This window comes from Triturus cristatus, chromosome 3_1, assembly GCF_964204655.1.
Source record: "Triturus cristatus chromosome 3_1, aTriCri1.1, whole genome shotgun sequence".
NCBI classification, from domain to species: Eukaryota; Metazoa; Chordata; class Amphibia; order Caudata; family Salamandridae; genus Triturus; species Triturus cristatus.
This window is the reverse complement of record NC_140583.1, coordinates 328,215,790-328,238,498: the sequence shown is the minus strand read 5'-3', so window position 1 is coordinate 328,238,498 and position 22,709 is coordinate 328,215,790. Positions and strand designations below refer to the sequence as shown.

Below are 22,709 nucleotides of genomic sequence, written 5' to 3'. Positions count from 1 at the left end.
GTTCTAGAGCAGCTCTGCTGACCTGCTTCTTAGGCTCTAGAGCAGCTCTGCTGCGAGAGTAGTAGAGTAGTAGAGAGTGAGTAGTAGAGAGAGAGTAGTAGAGAATGAGTAGTAGAGTAGTAGAGAGTGAGTGGTAGAGAGTAGTAGAGAGTAGTAGAGTGAGTAGTAGAGAGTAGTAGAGAGTGAGTAGTAGAGAGTGAATAGTAGAGAGTAGTAGAGAGAAAGTAGTAGAGAGTGAGTAGCAGAGAGTAGTAGACAGTGAGTAGTAGAGAGTGAGTAGTAGAGAGTGAGTAGTAGAGAGTGAGCAGAAGAGAGTGAGTAGTAGAGAGTAGTAGAGAGTGAGTAGTAGAGAGAGAGTATTAGAGAGTAGTAGAGAGTGAGTAGTAGAGTAGTAGAGACTAGTCAGTCAGTGTCAGTCAGTGTCAGTCAGTCAGTCAGTGTCAGTCAATCAGTGTCAGTCAGTGTCAGTCAATCAGTGTCAGCCAGTGTCAGTCAGTCAGTGTCAGTCAATCAGTGTCAGTCAGTGTCAGTCAGTCAGTGTGAGTCAGTCAGTGTCAATCATTGTCAGTCAGTCAGTTTAAGTCAATCAGTGTCAGTCAGTGTCAGTGTCAATCAGTCAGTGTCAGTCAGTCAGTGTCAGTCAGTTAGTGTCAGCTAGAGCAGCTCTGCTGACCTGGTTCTCTGGCTCTAAAGCAACTCTGCTGACCTGGTTCTCTCCCTCTAAAGCAGCTCTGCTGACCTGGTTTCTCTAGCTCTACAGCAGGTCTGCGGACCTAGTTCTCTGGCTCTAGAGCAGCTCTGCTGACCTAGTTCTTTGGCTACAGAGCAGCCCTGCTGATCTGGTACTCTGGCTCTACAACAGCTCTGCTGACCTGGTTCTCTGGCTCTAAAGCAGCTCTGCTGACCCAGTTCTATGGCTCTAAAGCAGTTCCGCTGACATGGTTCTCTGGCTCTAGAGCAGCTCTGCTGACCTGTTTCTCTCCCTCTAGAGCAGCTCTGTTGACCTGGTTCTCTCCCTCTAGAGCAGCTCTACTGACCTGGTTTCTCTGGTTCTACAGCAGCTCTGCTGACCTGGTTCTCTGGCTCTAGAGCAATTCTGATGACCCTGTTCTATGGCTCTCAAGCAGTTCTGTTGATCTGGTTCTCTGGCTCTAGAGCAGCTCTGCTGACCTGGTTCTCTTCCTCTAAAGCAGGCCTGCTGACCTGGTTCTCTGCCTCTAGAGGAGCTCTGCTGACCTGGTTCCATGGCTCTAAAGCAGCTCTGCTGACTTGGTTCTCTGGATCTAAAGCAACTCTGCTCACCTGGTTCTATGGCTCTAAAGCAGCTCTGCTGACTTGGTTCTCTGGCTCTAGAGCAGCTCTGCTGACCTGGTTCTCTGGCTCTAAAGCAGCTCTACTGACCCGGTTCTATGCTCTCAAGCAGTTCTGTTGATCTGGTTCTCTGGCTCTAGAGCAGCTCTGCTGACCTGGTTCTCTTCCTATAAAGCAGGCCTGCTGACCTGGTTCTCTGCCTCTAGAGGAGCTCTGCTGACCTGGTTTTCTGGCTCTAAAGCAGCTCTGCTGACCTGGTTCTATGGCTCTAAAGCAGCTCTGCTGTCCTGGTTCTCTGGCTCTAAAGCAGCTCTGCTGACCTGGTTCTCTCCCTCTAAAGAGCTCTGCTGACCTGGTTCTCTGACTCTAAAGCAGTTCTGCTGACCTGGTTCTCTGCAGCTAGAGCAGCACTGCTGACCTGGTTCTCTGCTTCTAGAGGAGCTCTGCTGACCTGGTTCTCTGGCTCTAAAGCAGCTCGGCTGACCTGGTTCTATGGCTCTAAAGCAGATCTGCTGACCTCTCTGGCTCTACAGCAGCTCTGCTGACCTGGTTCTCGGCCTCTAGAAAAGCTCTGCTGAAGTGGGTCTCTGGCTCTAGAGCACCTCTGCTGACCTGGGTCTCTGGTTCTAGAGCAGCTCTGCTGACCTGCTTCTTAGGCTCTAGAGCAGCTCTGCTGAGAGAGTAGTAGAGTAGTAGAGAGTGAGTAGTAGAGAGAGAGTAGTAGAGAATGAGTAGTAGAGTAGTAGAGAGTGAGTGGTAGAGAGTAGTAGAGAGTAGTAGAGTGAGTAGTAGAGAGTAGTAGAGAGTGAGTAGTAGAGAGTGAATAGTAGAGAGTAGTAGAGAGAAAGTAGTAGAGAGTGAGTAGCAGAGAGTAGTAGAGAGTGAGTAGTAGAGAGTGAGTAGTAGAGAGTGAGTAGTAGAGAGTGAGTAGTAGAGAGTGAGTAGTAGAGAGTGAGCAGAAGAGAGTGAGTAGTAAAGAGTAGTAGAGAGTGAGTAGTAGAGAGAGAGTATTAGAGAGTAGTAGAGAGTGAGTAGTAGAGTAGTAGAGACTAGTCAGTCAGTGTCAGTCAGTGTCAGTCAGTGTCAGTGTCAGTCAGTCAGTCAGTGTCAGTCAATCAGTGTCAGTCAGTGTCAGTCAATCAGTGTCAGCCAGTGTCAGTCAGTCAGTGTCAGTCAATCAGTGTCAGTCAGTGTCAGTCAGTCAGTGTCAGTCAGTCAGTGTCAATCATTGTCAGTCAGTCAGTTTAAGTCAATCAGTGTCAGTCAGTGTCAGTGTCAATCAGTCAGTGTCAGTCAGTCAGTGTCAGTCAGTCAGTGTCAGCTAGAGCAGCTCTGCTGACCTGGTTCTCTGGCTCTAAAGCAACTCTGCTGACCTGGTTCTCTCCCTCTAAAGCAGCTCTGCTGACCTGGTTTCTCTAGCTCTACAGCAGGTCTGCGGACCTTGTTCTCTGGCTCTAGAGCAGCTCTGCTGACCTAGTTCTTTGGCTACAGAGCAGCTCTGCTGATCTGGTACTCTGGCTCTACAACAGCTCTGCTGACCTGGTTCTCTGGCTCTAAAGCAGCTCTGCTGACCCAGTTCTATGGCTCTAAAGCAGTTCCGCTGACATGGTTCTCTGGCTCTAGAGCAGCTCTGCTGACCTGTTTCTCTCCCTCTAGAGCAGCTCTGTTGACCTGGTTCTCTCCCTCTAAAGCAGCTCTACTGACCTGGTTTCTCTGGTTCTACAGCAGCTCTGCTGACCTGGTTCTCTGGCTCTAGAGCATTTCTGATGACCCGGTTCTATGGCTCTCAAGCAGTTCTGTTGATCTGGTTCTCTGGCTCTAGAGCAGCTCTGCTGACCTGCTTCTCTTCCTCTAAAGCAGGCCTGCTGACCTGGTTCTCTGCCTCTAGAGGAGATCTGCTGACCTGGTTCCATGGCTCTAAAGCAGCTCTGCTGACTTGGTTCTCTGGCTCTAGAGCAGCTCTGCTGACCTGGTTCTATGGCTCTAAAGCAGCTCTGCTGACCCGGTTCTATGGCTCTCAAGCAGTTCTGTTGATCTGGTTCTCTGGCTCTAGAGCAGCTCTGCTGACCTGGTTCTCTTCCTCTAAAGCAGGCCTGCTGACCTGGTTCTCTGCCTCTAGAGGAGCTCTGCTGACCTGGTTCTCTGGCTCTAAAGCAGCTCTGCTGACCTGGTTCTTTGGCTCTAGAGCAGTTCTGCTGACCTGGCTCTTAGGCTCTAGAGCAGCTCTGCTGACCTGGTTGTCTGGCTCTAAAGCAACTCTGCTCACCTGGTTCCATGGCTCTAAAGCAGCTCTGCTGACTTGGTTCTCTGGCTCTAGAGCAGCTCTGCTGACCTGGTTCTCTGGCTCTAAAGCAGCTCTGCTGACCCGGTTCTATGGCTCTCAAGCAGTTCTGTTGATCTGGTTCTCTGGCTCTAGAGCAGCTCTGCTGACCTGGTTCTCTTCCTCTAAAGCAGGCCTGCTGACCTGGTTCTCTGACTCTAGAGGAGCTCTGCTGACCTGGTTCTCTGGCTCTAAAGCAGCTCTGCTGACCTGGTTCTATGGCTCTAAAGCAGCTCTGCTGTCCTGGTTCTCTGGCTCTAAAGCAGCTCTGCTGACCTGGTTCTCTCCCTCTAAAGAGCTCTGCTGACCTGGTTCTCTGACTCTAAAGCAGTTCTGCTGACCTGGTTCTCTGCAGCTAGAGCAGCACTGCTGACCTGGTTTCTCTGGCTCTAGAGCAGCTCTGCTGTCCTGGTTCTCTGGCTCTAAAACAGCTCTGCATACCTGGTTCTCTTCCTCTAAAGCAGGCCTGCTGACCTGGTTCTCTGCCTCTAGAGGAGCTCTGCTGACCTGGTTCTCTGGCTCTAAAGCAGCTCTGCTGACCTGGTTCTATGGCTCTAAAGCAGCTCTGCTGTCCTGGTTCTGTGGCTCTAAAGCAGCTCTGCTGCCCTGGTTCTCTCCCTCTAAAGAGCTCTGCTGACCTGGTTCTCTGACTCTAAAGCAGTTCTGCTGACCTGGTTCTCTGCAGCTAGAGCAGCACTGCTGACCTGGTTCTCTGGCTCTAGAGCAGCTCTGCTGACCTGGTTGTCTGGCTCTAAAGCAACTCTGCTCACCTGGTTCCATGGCTCTAAAGCAGCTCTGCTGACTTGGTTCTCTGGCTCTAGAGCAGCTCTGCTGACCTGGTTCTCTGGCTCTAAAGCAGCTCTGCTGACCCGGTTCTATGGCTCTCAAGCAGTTCTGTTGATCTGGTTCTCTGGCTCTAGAGCAGCTCTGCTGACCTGGTTCTCTTCCTCTAAAGCAGGCCTGCTGACCTGGTTCTCTGCCTCTAGAGGAGCTCTGCTGACCTGGTTCTCTGGCTCTAAAGCAGCTCTGCTGACCTGGTTCTATGGCTCTAAAGCAGCTCTGCTGTCCTGGTTCTCTGGCTCTAAAGCAGCTCTGCTGACCTAGTTCTCTCCCTCTAAAGAGCTCTGCTGACCTGGTTCTCTGACTCTAAAGCAGTTCTGCTGACCTGGTTCTCTGCAGCTAGAGCAGCACTGCTGACCTGGTTTCTCTGGCTCTAGAGCAGCTCTGCTGTCCTGGTTCTCTGGCTCTAAAACAGCTCTGCTGACCTGGTTCTCTTCCTCTAAAGCAGGCCTGCTGACCTGGTTCTCTGCCTCTAGAGGAGCTCTGCTGACCTGGTTCTCTGGCTCTAAAGCAGCTCTGCTGACCTGGTTGTATGGCTCTAAAGCAGCTCTGCTGTCCTGGTTCTCTGGCTCTAAAGCAGCTCTGCTGACCTGGTTCTCTCCCTCTAAAGAGCTCTGCTGACCTGGTTCTCTGACTCTAAAGCAGTTCTGCTGACCTGGTTCTCTGCAGCTAGAGCAGCACTGCTGACCTGGTTATCTGGCTCTAGAGCAGCTCTGCTGACCTGGTTCTCTGGCTCTAAAGCAGCTCTACTGACCTGGTTCTCTCCCTCTAAAACAGTTCTGCTGACCTGGTTCTCTCCTTCTAAAGCAGCTCTGCTGACCTGGTTTCTCTGGCTCTAGAGCAGCTCTGCTGACCTGGTTCTCGGCCTCTAGATCAGCTCTGCTGATGTGGGTCTCTGGCTCTAGAGCAGCTCTGCTGACCTGGGTCTCTGGTTCTAGAGCAGCTCTGCTGACCTGCTTCTTAGGCTCTAGAGCAGCTCTGCTGACCTGGTTCTCTGGCTCTACAGCAGCTCTGCTGACCTGGTTCTCTGCACTCACGATGCACGCACCCGACTTCGTGAAAATATATTTAAAAATAATATAAGTTTATTATAAGTACAAATATATTATTTTTATGAATATCTTAGATAATCTCTTGCCCTAATATGTATATTAAAGACACATACATATCATTTTGGAACATAATGTTTTTTTTGCTGAAGTCGCGCACCCAGCGCGCCCCAGTGCGTATATGACGTCACGCGGGACCCGCAACCGCGCAAGTATCTCGTACCGTAATGCGCATGTGTCGCGAATGCGCAGGAGCAGGAGTCGCGGAATGGTCGCATACCAATCGCGCACATCACTTAATATTAAATGTATATGATGTAACTGAAAAACACGCAATCGTCGCACACCGTACGCTGATCCTTCACGACTTTTCTAAATGGCGGCTAGAATGCGCGCACCCGCCGTGATATGTACGCTTTGAGTGTGCGACTCTGAAAAAAAACTTGGATTCTTTTTTTAAAGAAAATATTATAAATATATCAAAATAAAAAATGAAAACAAGAAAATTAATCACTATTTCCGTGTGAATTTTTGTTGAAATTTTTTTTGTGCAATTTTCAGAAAAATATATAATGTTATTAAATGAATAAAATATTTATAAATAAACATTAAAAAAACTGTAGAAAATCAGTACAAAAAAATAGGTATAACTACCATCACACTTAAAAATTAGCATTTAGAAAACCTTTGAAATTCACTGAAAAAAAACATAGGTTCCAGAGACTTTATAGTTAGAAATTAGCATTTAAAAAAACTTTGAAATTCACTGAAAAAAACATAGGTTTCAGAGACTTTATAGTTAGAAATTAGCATTTAAAAAACCTTAGAAATTCACAGAAAAAAACATAGGTTTTAGGGGTATTATAGTTAGCTGGCCATTTCACTCGTACAAAACCATAGAAATTCCTCCATTATAGTTAGTTCTGCTAACTATAACTCGCGCGCCCGCAATGCACTGCTGATGATGTCACATATTGCATCATTCATGACATGGTCAGTGACATCATCACCCAGTGAAAATCTTTTCTTTTAAACACCGTTCAGTAATCATCACAATTTTAAACCTCACAGCGGTCATTCACAAAGTTCCTACGGGGCAATTCAGAATGTCACACTGAGCACAAATCACAAATGTGTTTTTTTAGTGACCCCGTGGCCCTCGCACATTGTTTAATACTGGTTTCCATTTACTGCAGATATTCCCCAGACGAAGGCCCATACCGGCCGAAATGCATTGGGATATTTGAATGTTGGGATATTTGAAAGTATAAATATGAAACGGAATATCATTGATGCACCATGGGAAATGAAGTAAAATTTCTCTAAAAAAGAAAAAACAAAGAATAAACACAGAGATTGTTGAAGAAGGATACTTTGAAAGCATTTGTATTAAATTTGACTAGACCTCAAAGGAGGTATATGATTCAGTGCCCAGGGGACATACCTCAGGTTTATGGGGATGCTTTTGAAAACATAAATGTTATCACTGATATATTCACCTAACTATAACGTCACTTTAACCTTTGTTTTATTTAGTGAATTTCTCGTATATAGAAGACTACTAGACTACAGACAAGACTTGAATCTCCACCACACAAGGGTACTTTCTCTTAATTATATGATGTAAACGGTTCTTTGTTTGGTGGAGATATCCTCATATTCCACTGCATTAAGAACATGCCATTACAATTGGTGGGAAACACGCTCGGGTCACTTTGGTAAATTGAGCTGTCCATCAGCCTGTAAAATGGTGGGAACACCATTGCATACGACTAACGTGGAAGGGGCGGGGCTAAATGAGCAGCGCTTGTGGTGATTTTGCGCATTTGCAAACTCAGTAGTAATTAAAAGGCAGAACCATGGACTCTGCTCTCAGACTAGGAAAAAACAAGAAAGAGCTCACTCTTCTTGAAAGGAAACAGCCTTTACTCCGAAGTTTTCACTGTGTGTAACATTTACTACGCATTTTTTACATCAAAAAGACTGTTGCCATGCAAGTCTTTGCAATGCAAGACTTAACCATGCATTTGAAGAGTAGGTGGCAGTGTTTCTCTATGTGACACACTTTATATATTTTATGGTTAATTAAAAAAGGGGGCTTGTGCAGTCTCCACACAAACATGTAACGTTTTAAAATATTACCAAACCTGTAAACGACAAATGGAATTTATATATAATATATATAGCTTTAAGGCCTTTTGTGACACCAAGGGCCTGTCCATAAACATTAGCAAGACCAAATTCCTTGTTCTTAACCCTCCCAGGAAAACTGTTGTTCCTCCCACCTTGGACTCTGTTCCTCTTGATAGAGTCAATGAATTTGACTACCTAGGCATTCGACTCTGTGTCAATATGAGTTGGAAGGCGCACCACCAAAAGGTGTTTCTGACCCATAAGAGGATTACAGGGGCCCTGCTCAAGGAACAACGTGCCTCATTTTTAAAACCTATTGGGGCACTACTAGATATTTATAGGGCAAGGGTGGTGAGTGCAGCATTGTATGGTGCGGAATTGTGGGGCACACAGAGAGTTGACATCTTGACCCACCTCGAAAATAATTTCCACAAAGATCTTATGAAGTTACCCCATAGCACCCCTACAATTCCCCTCTTGCTAGATGCAGGCACACGCCCAATCTGCGAGCAAGCTAGGCTACGTCCCCTTTTATTATGGGCCAGGATATGGAATGTCCCTGAATTGAGTAGTTATGCAGTTGCCCTAAGCGAAATCTTATCCTTATCTGGCTGGCATAAGGTAATCTGGCTCAGGGAGGTTAAGCGACTTCTTTATGAGCTGGGTTTAGGAGATGCTTGGGTCAATAGAACAGCACCTTCAAAACAAATGTTAAAGAAGGCTTACTGGCTTTGGGTGGATAATGAGAGGTTGTGTAACCCTAATCATTGCAAATCTGTTGCCCAGTTTCTGCTAGTTAAGGAGATCCCTTTCAGAGAACCTTACCTGGACTCAATCCATAACCCGGGTGACAGAGCATTATACTTTAAATTCAGGGTGGGTGTTCTTCCATTAGGATTCCTAACGTCTACTTGGAAACCTCCATTCCAAACTATTCCTTATTGCCCCTTTTGTGACTCAAGGGTTGAGTCCATACCTCATCTGTTGTTTGAGTGCCATGCCTATGTTGTGCCTAGGTCGAGATGGTTGAAGCCTTTATGTAGGAGTCTGGGCACAAGATCATACTTGGAAGCTTTACGCATATTGCGCTCAGATGCCCGTCCCTTCTTTGCCTGCTGTATGGCTAAATTTCTGGGTTGGGCTTGGAGGATAAGAACCGCAAGGAAACAGTTGTTACAGTAATGTGTTTCTGCTTGTTTTGGTTTTTAAAAACTTGGTTATTATTTTATTTTTGTTTCTGTAGGTTTTTATACTGTGTTCGCCAAACTGTTCCTTTTTCTTCTTTTTTTTGATGTTTGTATTACTTTTATGATATGTTTTTATGTCGAAATAAATAAAGTTCAATCAATCATATAATATATATTTTGTTAATAACGCACTAAGAATGAATGTATCATTTTTAACAGTAGGTGGCAGTGTTAGACTCTATTAGGATTTTTCAGTAGCAGCAAGCGTGGTAAATGTATGTGTGGAAGTGGATTCAATGGTGAAGGTGTTTCAAATATGATGAAAAGTAAATGCATGGTAGTGGTATGTGTTGTAAAATCTGTGATGTAAAAACGTGTGTGGCGAAGGAAGGTGTGATAATGTCATACAACCATCTTGGGCAGTCACTACAGAAGAGATTGCACTCCATTAAACCAACAATGCATTTACGTCCATCAAGGATTTCAGATACTTTTTCAATGTACAATTGTAAAGAGGACACACTTCCTTTGCCTTTTTAAAAAGGGGAAAGGGCTGCACGGCCCTTCCCTGACCCTCATTAGGTCATAGGGACCCCCAAGGCCAACATTATTTAAAGGTGGGTGCCCACGTGCCCGCGCAGGGCATCCACCATTCACAAGTTGGGAGCCATAAGGGAAGCTACAGGGCGCCTGTGGCCCCAGCTGGCTCCCCACATGGTGCAGCTGATAGCGTGGCGCCCGCCTCGAAGGAGCATCTATTATGCTGCACCCTCTGGATGGGAGCAATCTGTTAATCTGCTTCTCTGTCCGCATCAGTGCGGCCGGAAATACAGATCTCATATCTGCTCCTAGCCTGCAGGGGCATTTTTGAAGCTACCACCTGCACGGAGCTGACTTTGTGTTTGATCCCAATTGTTAGGAGTTTCAAAAATGCTCCCGCCAGGTGGGAGCAAACACAAGCATCCCTAGCCATGCTGGTGTGGGCAGGGAAACCACTGTGTCCCCAGGGTGGGCTCCCCGGGACACAGAATGTGAGCTAACCCTGAGGGATTGGGTCCCTAGGGCCATTAAAGGCCCAGGGTGGGGGACCGCATCCCTGACTTCTGTAATGGCTGCCAGCAACATTTTCGTGATGTTGCTGGCAGCCAATCAGAGTGCTAGTGCTCTCTCCTGGTTGAGTCTGACTCCCACAGGAGCACATTGGCCCAAGGGAAAAAAGCTCCCAGGGCCAAATAGAATGCTTCATTTTTAAATTCGCGCTCCGCAAGACTCACAAGCCTCTTGCGGACCCAACCGCCCAGATATAAAAATATTTTTAAACCTCAATTTTTCAAAAACCATTCAGCAGGTTTACACCAAATCACAAAGTCACAATCTACATACCAATGTCTAGCTTCCTTTCAAATGAGTTGTAACTCTGTTCAGCAGTTTGTGCTGTAGCCCTGCCTAAAGAAGTCTGTGGAAAATGCATGCGGATTTTGCGTTTTTGGGCCCCCTGTTTTTCTTGGCCTCCGCTTGATGGATCACCCTGAAACCTTCCATGCACAACCTTAGAATAAGAGCAAGTGTATGGAAAGTTTCATTGAGTTTCGTGAAATGGTGCCAAAGTTATTAGCAACATAAAAAAACGCTTTTCCTATGGAAACGCTGCCCTAAGTCTAACTACTCAGTGGTGACCACCACTTGGTAATATATATATATGTATATATATATTATCTACTGGCGGTCGCCAGTAGATAGTTATAGTTACAACCTAGTTTCCATAGGAAATCTCAAAATTCTATTTTGAATAACTTTGGCGCCGGTTGACGAATCCTCGCGAAATTTTCAAAACTAATGGGGCGCTCCGCTCAGCTCCTACCCTGAAAGTCTCGGGGTGATTCGTCAAGTGGGGGACGATGCATTTTTCCATAGGACCTTTAGACACAGCTACAGCCCGAACGGCTGAACAGAATTACTTGAAATTTGGCAGAGAGGTAGCCATAAGGTGAAGGAAGTGCCTTTTGCAGGTCTGGTGTAAATCTGTTCAGTATTTCCTGAGAAAATAGCATTTAAAAGCATATCAATATCTATACGCACGCACGGTGCGCGCACTGTGCGCGCACCCTGCCGTGCGCGAGCGCAATTCTGATTGGTTGTTAGATGTCGGTAAACATTCCAATCAGTCAAAACCAGGAAGTGTCGGCCGCCATTTTGTCTCTCGCAGTCTGAGGGGGTGAAAAACAAAGGTGGAGAACGTGAAAAGGGGGCAGAGTGGACAGTTCCTGACCCCCTAGCCTTGGTCAGGGGGTCACAGAAGGACCCCCAAAGGAGAAAAAAACATTTTTTTTTTTTTTTAAATCGCGAGGTGCGCGCACCCTGCGCGCACTGCGAACCGTGGGCGCTCGGTGTGCGTAGCGCACCGAGTGCCCACAGAGCGCGCACGGTGCGCGAAGCGCACCGTGCCCGCACAGTGCGCGCACGGTGTAAAACCTGAAAAATAAATAAATACATAACTTAGCATTTAAAAAACCGTACAAATTCACTGAAAAAACCATAGGTTTCACACACGTTATATTTACGAATTAGCATTTAAAAAACCTTGCAAATTCACTTAAAAAACCATAGGTTTCACACATGTTATAGTTAGCTGGACATTTCACTTTGTAAAAAACCAATGAAATTCCCCCGTTATAGTTACTGCAGGCAACTATAACTCACGCGACCGCAATCCTCTGCTGATGACGTCAGATATTTTTTACGAGTGAAATGTCCAGCTAACTATAACATGTGTGAAACCTATGGTTTTTTAAGTTAATTTGCAAGGTTTTTTAAATGCTAATTCGTAACTATAACGTGTGTGAAACCTATGTTTTTTTCAGTGAATATATATATGTATAGATATATATACACACACACATATTCTGCATGAAAATATGACTAAAAAAATGCTGAACATGTAAAAATGACACTAACTTTGCTGCTTATAATTTTTTCATGTGAAGTACTTACGTGTCAGATTGAACTTTGAATAGATTCTTGACATAGTTGTACTGATGTTCCAATAAGAAAGGTTCTTCTTCCTACAAAGTGAGACCAGTTTATAGCGTGGACAATTATCTATATATCTAGTCGATAAAATAGCTCAAAGTGTCATGCAGTAAATGAGCACCAACCAGAAACCAGCCTTCAGTCGGTAGTTAAAATGTTTGATAGAAACAGAAATCATGAAGTTGACTCATTTAAATAACAACAATTTTAAATCAGAGTGTAAGAGTAAAGATTTAAATTCAGTTGCGGTCTAAAAGACTGTTTAATTAATTAAAAATAAGTACATACAGATAACCTATGTAAAAATCATATTCACCTGGCTTTAGAACTCACCAGGGTCTCTCTAGGGCATATTTTATATGTCATTATCTTTTCATCAACAAGGCTATACTTCAGGAACACGTGCGCATGCAGCAGGGCCCACTGTACAATGTGAAAGTGCGTACAAGTTAAATATGCTGCTAACGACTTAAAATCTACTTACGTCGACTACGGCACTGTGATATCCCTTCACATATTTCACAAATATTTGGATGAAGCGTCCCATCAGAACCAGGCAGCAAAGCAGAGACGGCACAGGAATTAGCTTGCTGAAGTGTGTCTGGAAGAGAAAAGCATAGGGGTATTTTCTCAAGAATGTGTGATAATTATCGCAAAATTAGCTTAACGCAACTTTGCACACCACGACAATATAAGACTGTGCTAACGTTGCTGAGGATAATGGAGAACATGGAGCTGATGCATGCAGAAAGAATGGTTGCCACGGATGCACACCAGTGAAAAGTTTTTGGTATCCGCCATGCCCTACATATCCTCATCATCGCATTGCTGCTACTGAGGTAGTTGCTGATGAATGCTGCTGGTACTTCAACACACACATCTATGGCCCCTGATGTGTCAGTGGTACACAGTGCTGCAGACCAAACATCAGCACCCACATGTCAGACAGATGACATAGAAGACGAAGATGCAGGTGATTCCACCTGTGTATTAAGAAGTACACAGTAGCAATCTTCTCCGCCATATGCCCTGTTTCAGCTTGGTTCTGCCCTCTGAATCATGCCCTGTAACAGCACCTCCCACTGTCCCCGAAACACTCTGCGACACTCACCTTGGACTTCGACATGGACTGCCATATCCTGTTTGCATAACAATGACACAGCAATCACACTGCAGACTGTACTCTTCTTCTTCCGATGTACTTGTCAATCCCAAAATGACTCTGGCTGGCCCTCCACTGGGCTACAAAGTAATGTAGGGTTTGCATGGCCATGTACTGCTCCAGCTCCGACACTCCCCCGTATGTGAATAAATCATTCAAAATGACACAGATATGTCATGTCCATAATCGATCAAGTATGAAAGTATGGATGAATGTAAGGACATTGGTTGCAAAAAAGGTACACTCTGGGAAATGAAAGCAGTGTGCATGTGTGACAGTGACACACAGAGGCAGTGAGATGACTGGGAATGTGTGCATTAGCTGTGGCCTCATTGCTCTGAAACAACAATTGCGCAATTTCACAACTTTGCCCCAAGCAATGTGTGTGAAATGTCAAAGTAGTTGTCAGGCCTAAAGTAGTGTCCCCCATCACATTTGACAACAGAACATCTCTTCGCATACCTACTCACACTTAACTGGGTGGACACAGCCTGTAGTGATGGATCACATTGATAGACATGGCAAGAAGTTGGTCACCATACTCACATTGCTGAAGACATGGAGGAGCACAGGTCTATCAGCAACTATCCCAACCACAATGTCTGGCTCACAGAGGTGGAGCTGGCAATAGGGACTTCCCCCCTAAGTGACATGCGTCAGTCAGTCCCTCACTGTGTACGGACAATCCTCATTGAGGCACATGACTTGTCATTCTAATCAACACTCATCACACTTGAGCACTAGTGAAGTTACGTAGACTTAATTAGCATGTGTGTGTCAGTACGGGCAAGACAAGGGCCACAACATGCAGACCAATGCATCAGACACTAACTGGCAGCATTCGGACACGGTACAGTTCCACGTGACAGGCGTTTTGCATTTGCCCGGGATGTTCTGCCCTTGCATTGTTGGCTCACATAGAACCGGCACTCTTCTGAACTGCGGCAGTTATGTGGATGATATGCCACAGCTCGGACCAATGAGTCTTTTGTGGGTGCAACGTTTGTACATATGGGTTGTTGTGTACGTAAGTGCCAAAGGCATTCCATGCAAGAGTACCTCGAGCGAGGACTTCTGTGTGTGGGGTGTGGATACCTTGGTCTGTGCGTAGTGTGGGAGTCGTCATCATCTGCCATGGTATCTCTCCCAGGGGGTGCCTGCTGCATGCAAGACCAAGGTCGGAGGTGCAGATGTCCTTCCGCCTTGTGTATTGAGACAAAGGTGCTTTCATTCCTAATGTTAGTCTGACTACTACTTGCATTCTGGAAATGTGATGTGGCTTTCGTGCTGCATTTAAGTCTAGGCCTTAGGCTTATGGTGCACCAATAGCGATACAGACACAACAGTTGGCATGTATGAGCCAAGAGCCCAAGCGGTCTTGTGCTCCTTGTACAGTCCCTTCGTGCGCGGCCACCCTTCGGGTGCATGCGACATTGCAACATTGTCAATTGCGGCGCCGACGCAGCGACAGGGACACACTCATCCGTTGGTTTCCTGTCCAGCCCAGATATGATCCACCCCCAGAGCCTAGGGATAATTATTCACACCCCTACGCTGGCCTGGCATACGCCGACCCAGCCCACTCGGCGTACGTATAAAGGGGGGGACAACGATGCTATGTATCCCAGTTCTTCCCCACAGCCGGAGGTGACATGGCTGTGCATATCTTGAGACTCAATCATAGAGGGTCCATGACTTGCGTTGCACAGACTTGGTGGCACCAGAAACACTGTGGCCGGCATGGGCGTACCGCCACGGGACGGTGACTTTCGGTGCACTGAGGTAGGGGCACCTTAAGTGCTGAGCAGGTGTGCAGCCTGCTATGATGCGCCGTCCTGGCGGGCCAGACTGGTAAGAGTTTGTATGCGCCCTACTGGACTGCAGTGTAGGCCTGAACCAACGGACAGCGCGGGCCTACCACCACGTGGCGTTGCCTTGCGGTTCACAGAGTTACTGGTACCTAAAGAGCTGGGCGGGGGTGCAGCCTTGAATGATGCCATGTGCACTGATGTGATCGCTATCATTGTGAAATCAAGACACAGAATCACGTGAGTGACCTTGTGGCCCACGGTGCAGGGCTGTATGATGTGGAGGCTGCCAAGGTCGTGGGCCCCGGGGTTTGAGCTTGCACCGGCACGTGGTGGGCCATCTTGGAGACACGCCGGTGGCAGAAAGTGAGCAGTGAGGCCTGGGAGCGCAGGGGCGGGCAATCACCGCTGGGCGTCGGGAGGGGCTTGGGTGCTGCAGCCTGTGTGCGCAGGGGCGGGCAAGCGATGATGGCGTGTGCAATGATATAAACCCTGCCATTCATAAATTTTGACTCTGTTTCAGATAAGGGAACTGGTGGACTGCAGTGTATGCTGGCACGTTGTTGGAGACACACCGGTAGCAGCAGCTGAGCAGTGAGGCCTGGGTGCACAGTGTCGGCACTCTCTCTCCCTCTCCCTCTCTTCCTTTCACTGTCTTTCTCTCTCCCTCTCTTTCTCTCTCTTTCTCTCTTTCTCTCTCTCTCTCTCTCTCTCACCCTCTCTCTCTCTCTCTCTCTCACCCTCTCTCTCTTTCTCTTTCTCTCTCACTTTCTCTCTCTCTCTCTCTCTTTCTTTCTCTTTGTCGCTCTTTCTCTCTCTCCTTCTCTCTCTCTCCCTCCCTCTCTTCCTTTCTCTCTCTCTCCCTTTCTTGCTCTCTCTCTCCCTTTCTTGCTCTCTCTTCTCTCTTTCTCTGTCCTTTGATGAGCGCATGACACACCTTCTTATCTTGAATTTTGTCTTGCAGGCTCTGACTTACAGATTGTCCAGAGGACACCCACCATGACTCTTCCAAATAGTTGTTTTGAGTTTAATTTGAATAAAAATGTGTTTGGAAATTCAAAGATGAATGAATGATTCTCCTTTTTCTGACCACACATGAATGTTAATTGTTGTAATTGTGCGACATCAGGCGAATTGTTTTGTTCATGATTTCATAAATTTGATGTGAAATATATTTGTCCTGGGGGGGCCCCAAGGGGGGTTGGAGAGTCAGGGGGAGGGTGGTGGTGGGTGTTGTGGCCCTCTTGGGTGTCCGAGCTGCATGGTCAGTAGCTCCATTGCATCTGTTGTTCTTCAGGTGTGGCTCTGGGCTGGGCTCCCTTTCATTGTGGAGGTTGTCGTCCGACTTAACACCAGGTAGGAGCAGGTGTTAAATCCCTGCCACTAACGCGCCTTATCGCATGTTTTGTGATCTTATCGCCGATCTGGCTAGTCATTGAGAATGTTCCGAAGTGGTTTTGTTGCGGCTTTTTTCACGGGACCGCCTACTCTGCATCTCATTAGCGTTAGTTACGGGTGTCATCTGTGGCGATGTTTTTTGCAGCTGCTATCGCAGGAAAACTGGTGATATCGGCTGTTAGCACTAGCTTGTGAATAGGGCGATACATTTATCGCCCGTTTGGCTGCGATAAAGTGCTGATAACTCGGCGATAAGTCCTTGAGAATACGCCCCATAGTATTCTATTTACCCCAGACACTTTCAGAGGCTCACTGCAGCATATACACCCAACTCAAATGTGGTAATACTTCATTACACCACAGGACAACATTGACTGTTCCATTCTCCACATATAAAGGCATAGAATGCATAGTAAACAAGATTACCAAATGTTTTTCTCATCCATGTCTTTAATAAATCAGAGGTACCACACGGATTCTGTACATCCTCATATATTTGCCACCGTGTGTGCGGTAATATTCCGGATTTACTGCTCACATCTAAATGAGTGCAAAAAGAACAGCTGGTGGACGGAATGCTGTAGAAAGCAAACATTCACTCCCAGTCACAGATCTGGTTCAATTTATCCTTTTGTTGCACGTCACGGCATTCAAGTTTAGACCCAGCCATATGCAAATCAGTCTTGACCCTAATTCCTATGGGAATAGTAAAGCCTGAACTGCCAGGCCAGGTCTTCCCTGGACCTCAAAGAAGCATCCTGGGACCGGTTACAGGGTGTCAGCCCTCATCAGCCAGGCTCGCTTGAATCAGGTGGTGTCAGGAGCACGGGAACCACGTCTGGGCATACCCTTCCCACTTAGGGCAACAAATGCACAAAGAACAGTTGATGGGCGGAATGCTGAAGAAATCAAACATTCACCCCCAGTCACAGATCTACACCTCTAAATGAGAGGATGCAAATCTTTCACTTCCTCTCCCTTCTGGAACATTCAGAGAAACTGCTGTATCTCCTTTGGCGAAGATTAAGAAGGCAGTCACTCTCCTATGTAGCGCGGCGAGGCCTGGTGTCGCAGTTACCGTGATTATGCAGCAGTAAAGGACAAACGGACGCCACTATACGGTTCTGGGCCGGAAAACCACGTGCGGTCTTGCCCACCTTTATTTATCCCCTCGGGACGAGCCCGCCCGAGGGGTGTAGGGATGCGTGCTATGTGTTACACTGTTGGGGAGAGTCCGGGTGGCTCTCTACATCCCTCCTTTCTTTTAGTTCAGAGTCCACATTCTCCTCCTCACGGGGAGGGGCACACAAAGTCTGCCAGTCTTTGGCTGGGGACCGGGTTAGGACGTAGACCAGGCCTCTGGCTCCGGGTGTACGATGCCGGGGGACTGGACGAAGGATCCGTCAGCGACCTCCTCTCGTCCGGATCTGGGCCAGTGGGTCTTGGACAGTCTTCGCTCCGCAGAGGTGACCGATGGCTAGCCCCCAGAGGAGACGGCACCCTGCCGGGAGACGCCGGGATAACCCCGTTCGGGGGAGGGCATCGGACCTGGGGCTCATCACCATCAGTGTCCATTCCTGCAGCTGCCTTGAAACTTGACACATTCCTTGTGATGACCTGTTGGCCTCGCCTGGCTGTCACCATGGTCCCTTGAACCTCCGTTACCGTCCACACCTCGGGCACATATGGGGTCCGGAATTTCCATCCTGGGTGTCGATCTTTGATGACCACTCGGTCTCCGACTCGTACCTGTGGTTCTTGGGCTCTTCGCGACTCACTCGCCTTCTGATTCGTGTCTTCACGCCTCGCTTGGATGGCCGCTCCGTCTCTCTCCACGGGGACCCACCCTGGACCGGACGGGATGAGGTCCCGCGGGGCCCGCTTGAACAGGATGTGAGCCGGGGCACACTTGGTGGAGCTGTGGGGTGTTTGGCGGTACACTCCAAGAAACTGGTCCAGGGCTGCCTCTGGATCTTCTCCCTCGTCCACGGCAATCCTCAGCGCTCGGTTGAGCGTCCTCATCAGTCGCTCGACCTCTCCATTCGCCTGGGGCCACAAGGGAGTTATCCTCCGGTGTCGGATCGCTAGACTTGCCAGGTACTCCTGAAACTCCCTCCCCTGGAAGGGGGGCCCATTGTCAGTCTTAACTTCTTCTGGCAGCCCCATCGTCACGTACACTCGACCTAGGGCCCGCTTGACTGAGGGAAACGCCGTGGATGACAGTATTTCGATGATCGGGAATTTGGAGAAGGAATCGACAATGACCATCATGTGTCGACCGTCCGGGAAGCTTCCGAAATCCATGCTGAGATGTGTCCACGGCGTCTCACATGCTGCTTCGGTGATCACAGGAGCAGGGGCTGGGTCTCCCCCAGTGATGGTGCAGGTGTGACATTGGCGAACCATCTCGTCCGCTTTTGAGTCCATGGCTGGGAACCAGACCTTGTCTCGCAGCCGGGCTTTAGTCTTGGCCATTCCCTGGTGGCCCACATGCGCCAGCGCAAGAATTCTGTCCTGGAGGCTTTCCGGGACTACGATGAGGCGGCCCCTTAGGATTATTCCTTCTTCTCCCAGACTGAGCTCACTCCGGACCTGCCACAGTTGCTGTCGAGCGTGGCTAACCTCGGGTCGCAGGGCTCGGGCCCCGTCCATGAAGTGGGACCATCCGTTGCTGTCCAGCGCCCTGCGGATGAGCGTGAGGGTGGGGTCCTCACTAGTGGCTTGACTGATCTCCTCCAGCGTCATGGCCTTGGGGCATGCCCCTGTGTGATCATGCGAATAAACGCCTCCGTGCCGCAGGTGTCTTCCGTGGCGGCGGACGGTGTGTTTGGTTCGGGGTGGCGGGAGAGATAATCCGCGGGGTTGTGGGCCCCGGGTCTGTAAATTACTTTAAAGTCATACGCCTGGAGCTGCACAGCCCACCGCTCAATCCTCGGCGGCGCCAGCCTGGATAGTCCCGTGAACAGTGGGATCAGTGGCTTTTGATCCGTCACCACAGTGAACTCTTGTCCGCAAAGATACAGATGGAAATGCTGGCAGGCCCATTTGATAGCCAGCGCCTCCCGTTCAATCTGGGCATACCTCGTTTCGGTATCAGTGAGGGCTTTGCTGGCATACGCGACTGGCTTCCACACTTCGTGACTATGCTCCTGCAGGAGGACCGCCCCGAGGCCCACCGGGCTGGCATCCACCACCAACTCCGTTTTCCTCCGGGGGTGAAAGTAGGCCATGATCGTTTTGTCGAGGAGTCCCTCTTTGATTTCTCGAAACGCCTTGTTGGCTGCTGGTGTCCATTCCCGTGAGTGATCGTGGAGCGTGAGAGCGCGTAGAGGCTCTGAGATGGCGGCCAAGTTAGGGATGAAGCGCCCACAGTAGGTGGCCATCCCAAGGAAGCTCCTTACTTCCATCGGACTGCGAGGCGTCTGGGCGGCTCTGATGGCTTCGGCTTTCTTCGGATCCACTAGTAGCCCTTCCCGAGTGAAGGTGTATCCAAAGAAGTCCACGCTGTCTTGGTAGAACGAGCATTTTGCCTTATGCAGTGTCAACCCACATTCTGCCAGTCTCTGGAGCGTGGCCCTGAGGTGCGCGTGATGTTCCTCTAGCGTGTTCGAGAAGACCAAGATGTCGTCGCTGAGGTTGATCACCCCTTGCAGCCCGGACAGGGTCTCACGGATTGCGTTCTGGAAGACCTCCGCTGCCGAGGAGACTCCGAAACTCAACCTTTTGTACCTTCGGAGCCCAACATGAGTCGAAAATGTGGTGATGTACCGGCTACTCGGGTCAAGCTCCAGCTGATGATAGCCGGCATTGAGGTCCAGCTTCGAGAACCACTTCGCCCCGTTGAGGTCTGCCACTATATCGTCCATCGTAGGGGTGATATGCCGCTCCCTCTTTACTGTGGTGTTGGGCAGCCGCATATCCACACAGAGTCTGATGGCCCCCGGTTGCTTCGGCTTGGGTGCCACGACCAGCGGGGACACCCAGGGGGTGGGGCCAGACACCTTCTCGATAACGTCCAGCTCCTCGAGCTTCTGCAGCTCCTCCTCCATTTGAGGGCGCAAGTTGATTGGCACCCTCCGATGCCTGAGGGCTACTGGCCGTACTGACTGGTCTATGTGCAATTTGAAACGTTTGCCCTTGAGTTTCCCCAGGCCGGTGAAGAGTGAAGGGAACTCTTGGAGGATGTCTTCGGCGTGGGACTCGTGAATCTGGTTTGCAAAGAACACTAGACCGAGATCTTCCGCCATGTGACAGCTGAGCAGCATCCCCTTCTTACCTTCCGTGACATGAAATTGTGTCTGGGTGGAGTACCCCCCGCTGGCGATGGTGGCGCTGATGACGCCACGGAGAGGAAGAGGGTCTGTTCCCCCGTATGTGTATATGCGCGCCCTGGACGGCGTCAAGGGGGGTCGCGGTGACAGACGGTCGTATTGGTCGGAGTCCATTACGTTGACCGAGGCCCCAGTGTCTGTGAGGGCTTGGATCTCCGTGTCTCCCACCGAGACAGAGCACATGGGTGGCGGTCTTCGCCGGGATCCCATCCGGCTGACGTATGATACCACGAAGACTTCGTCATCTTCGTCTTCGTATATCGGGGGCCGTGGCTGTGGCTGGTGGTCTTGGTTCGCCAGTGGCTCTTCCTGCGAGATCTGGCGGACTTGCTGGGGCCCAGACCTGGGCCTCGATGACGGCTGTTGGAACCGCCTGCCCCGACACACTCGGGCATAGTGGTTCATCCTCCCGCAGCGGGTGGTCTTCCCCACAATACCCACACGACCCTCCTGGCGCGGGTTTGGGAGCTTGGCGGGGTGCAGCGGGACGTCGCTGGATCGCCTCCACCTTCTCTTCCTTGATGGGTGTGCTCTTGAACCCCGACCCCGTAGCCACTGGGGCGTGGAGGGCCGCCTCCATTTCTTCTGCCCGGGCATCCGACAGCTCATGGGACCGGGCAAGCACGAGGATCTCATCCAGCGAGATTCCTGGCTGGCGAAGGATTAGCTTGCGCAAGAGTTTGGAGCGGCAGCCTAGAATGATCTGGTCTCTTATCTCCACTCTTTGATCCGCGAAGGGGCACGTGCTGGCCAGCCGGCGCAGCCGCGCATAGAACATGTCGATGGATTCCGTGTCCGTTTGCCACGCCCTCCGGAACTTGAACTTCTCGAAATCCGGATTAAGCTGGGGGTCAAAATGCGCATTCAGTGCTCTAACCGCTGCGTCGTAGTCATCCTCATTCCCTGTGTTGGGAAGCGTGTCGAATAAATCATAGATTTCGGCTCCGCCATAGTAAATGAGTAGTGACCGCTTGACTGTCCCATCGGTCTCCCTGGTCCCTTTAAAGTAGTGATTTAAACACCCTACCCAGGCCTTCCACCTTGGCGCCACTGTGGCCGGATCTGCGGTCTCACTGAACGGTGGCAGTGGTGCTACTGCGGTGTGGGAGACCACTGGTGGCAGCGGAGGATTGTTGCTGGTGCCTTGATTGGATCCGCCAGCCTGTGGCGTGCCCGCACCTGCTGCTGCTCCTGTGGACATCGTGCGGCAGTATTGGGTGTGGCTGTGGTGTTACCACTGTGTGGTCAGCTCAGGGTAGTCCTGTTTTCTTTTTTTCCAGTTGGCCTTGCCAATGCTTATTGTAATTGTGCTGTCAGGGTGGCCTTGCCAATGCTTGTTATAGTCACCCTGTGCATGGATATTATGTTGTCCCCACGTGGCTGGTCTTGCCAATGCTTGTTTGAGTCTGCACCTTCTTGCTTAAGTATGATGGTTTATTCAAGGTTTGCAGAGCTTGAAAGCACTCAGGAAGCTTTATTGGCAGCACCACGGTGCTGAAATGTCCCTTCTCCCCTCACTTCGAGAGCTCTCCACCTCGTTATGGCCCCAGAACGTGCCTCACTCGAGCGCGAGCGAGCAGCCAGGCAGGCAGGAGCAGGGCAGCTTCCCCGAGGCCCCCTCCAAGAAGTCGGCCGATGCAGCCGGCAGAGAGCGCTACGGGAGGCACCCACGTGGAGCACAGCGCCGGGGCAGGACACGGAGCAGCGCGCAGGGGCGCTCAGGCAGCCACTCACCCCCGGATGTCACAGAATCCACGCCGGCAGCATGCGGGTGGGCTCCGCTCAGGTTCAGCAGCACCAGGTGAGCACCGGGGCAGCGGCGATGCGGGTGGGCTCCGCACCAGCCAGGCACAAAGGCAAAGCACGCGATGTTGCGACCGGCCTCGTAGCCAGTGTAGCGCGGCGCGGCCTGGTGTCGCAGTTGCCGTGATTATGCAGCAGTAAAGGACACACGGACGCCACTATACAGTTCTGGGCCGGAAGACCACGTGCGGTCTTGCCCACCCGCCCCGAGGGGTGTAGGGATGCGTGCTATGTGTTACACTGTTGGGGAGAGTCCGGGTGGCTCTCTACATCCTAGACTTTAGCCAGAACTATTTACTCCAATTGTCAGTACTGAACAAAGACTGTTCTTACTCCT

At 49.6% G+C, this 22,709-nt stretch overlaps 1 protein-coding gene across 1 annotated transcript in view; it reads right to left on the bottom strand.

Moving 5' to 3' along the window:
* Positions 1–22,709, bottom strand: part of LOC146860197 (stimulated by retinoic acid gene 6 protein-like) — a 425,550-nt gene that overhangs the window by 150,181 nt on the left and 252,660 nt on the right. Inside the window, exons 7-8 of the mRNA XM_085646323.1 lie at positions 12,355–12,471; positions 11,832–11,902 (exon numbers count right to left, since the gene is read on the bottom strand). Of these exons, the coding sequence (XP_085502449.1) occupies positions 11,832–11,902; positions 12,355–12,471 (188 nt within the window). The remainder of the gene's footprint in view (positions 1–11,831; positions 11,903–12,354; positions 12,472–22,709) is intronic.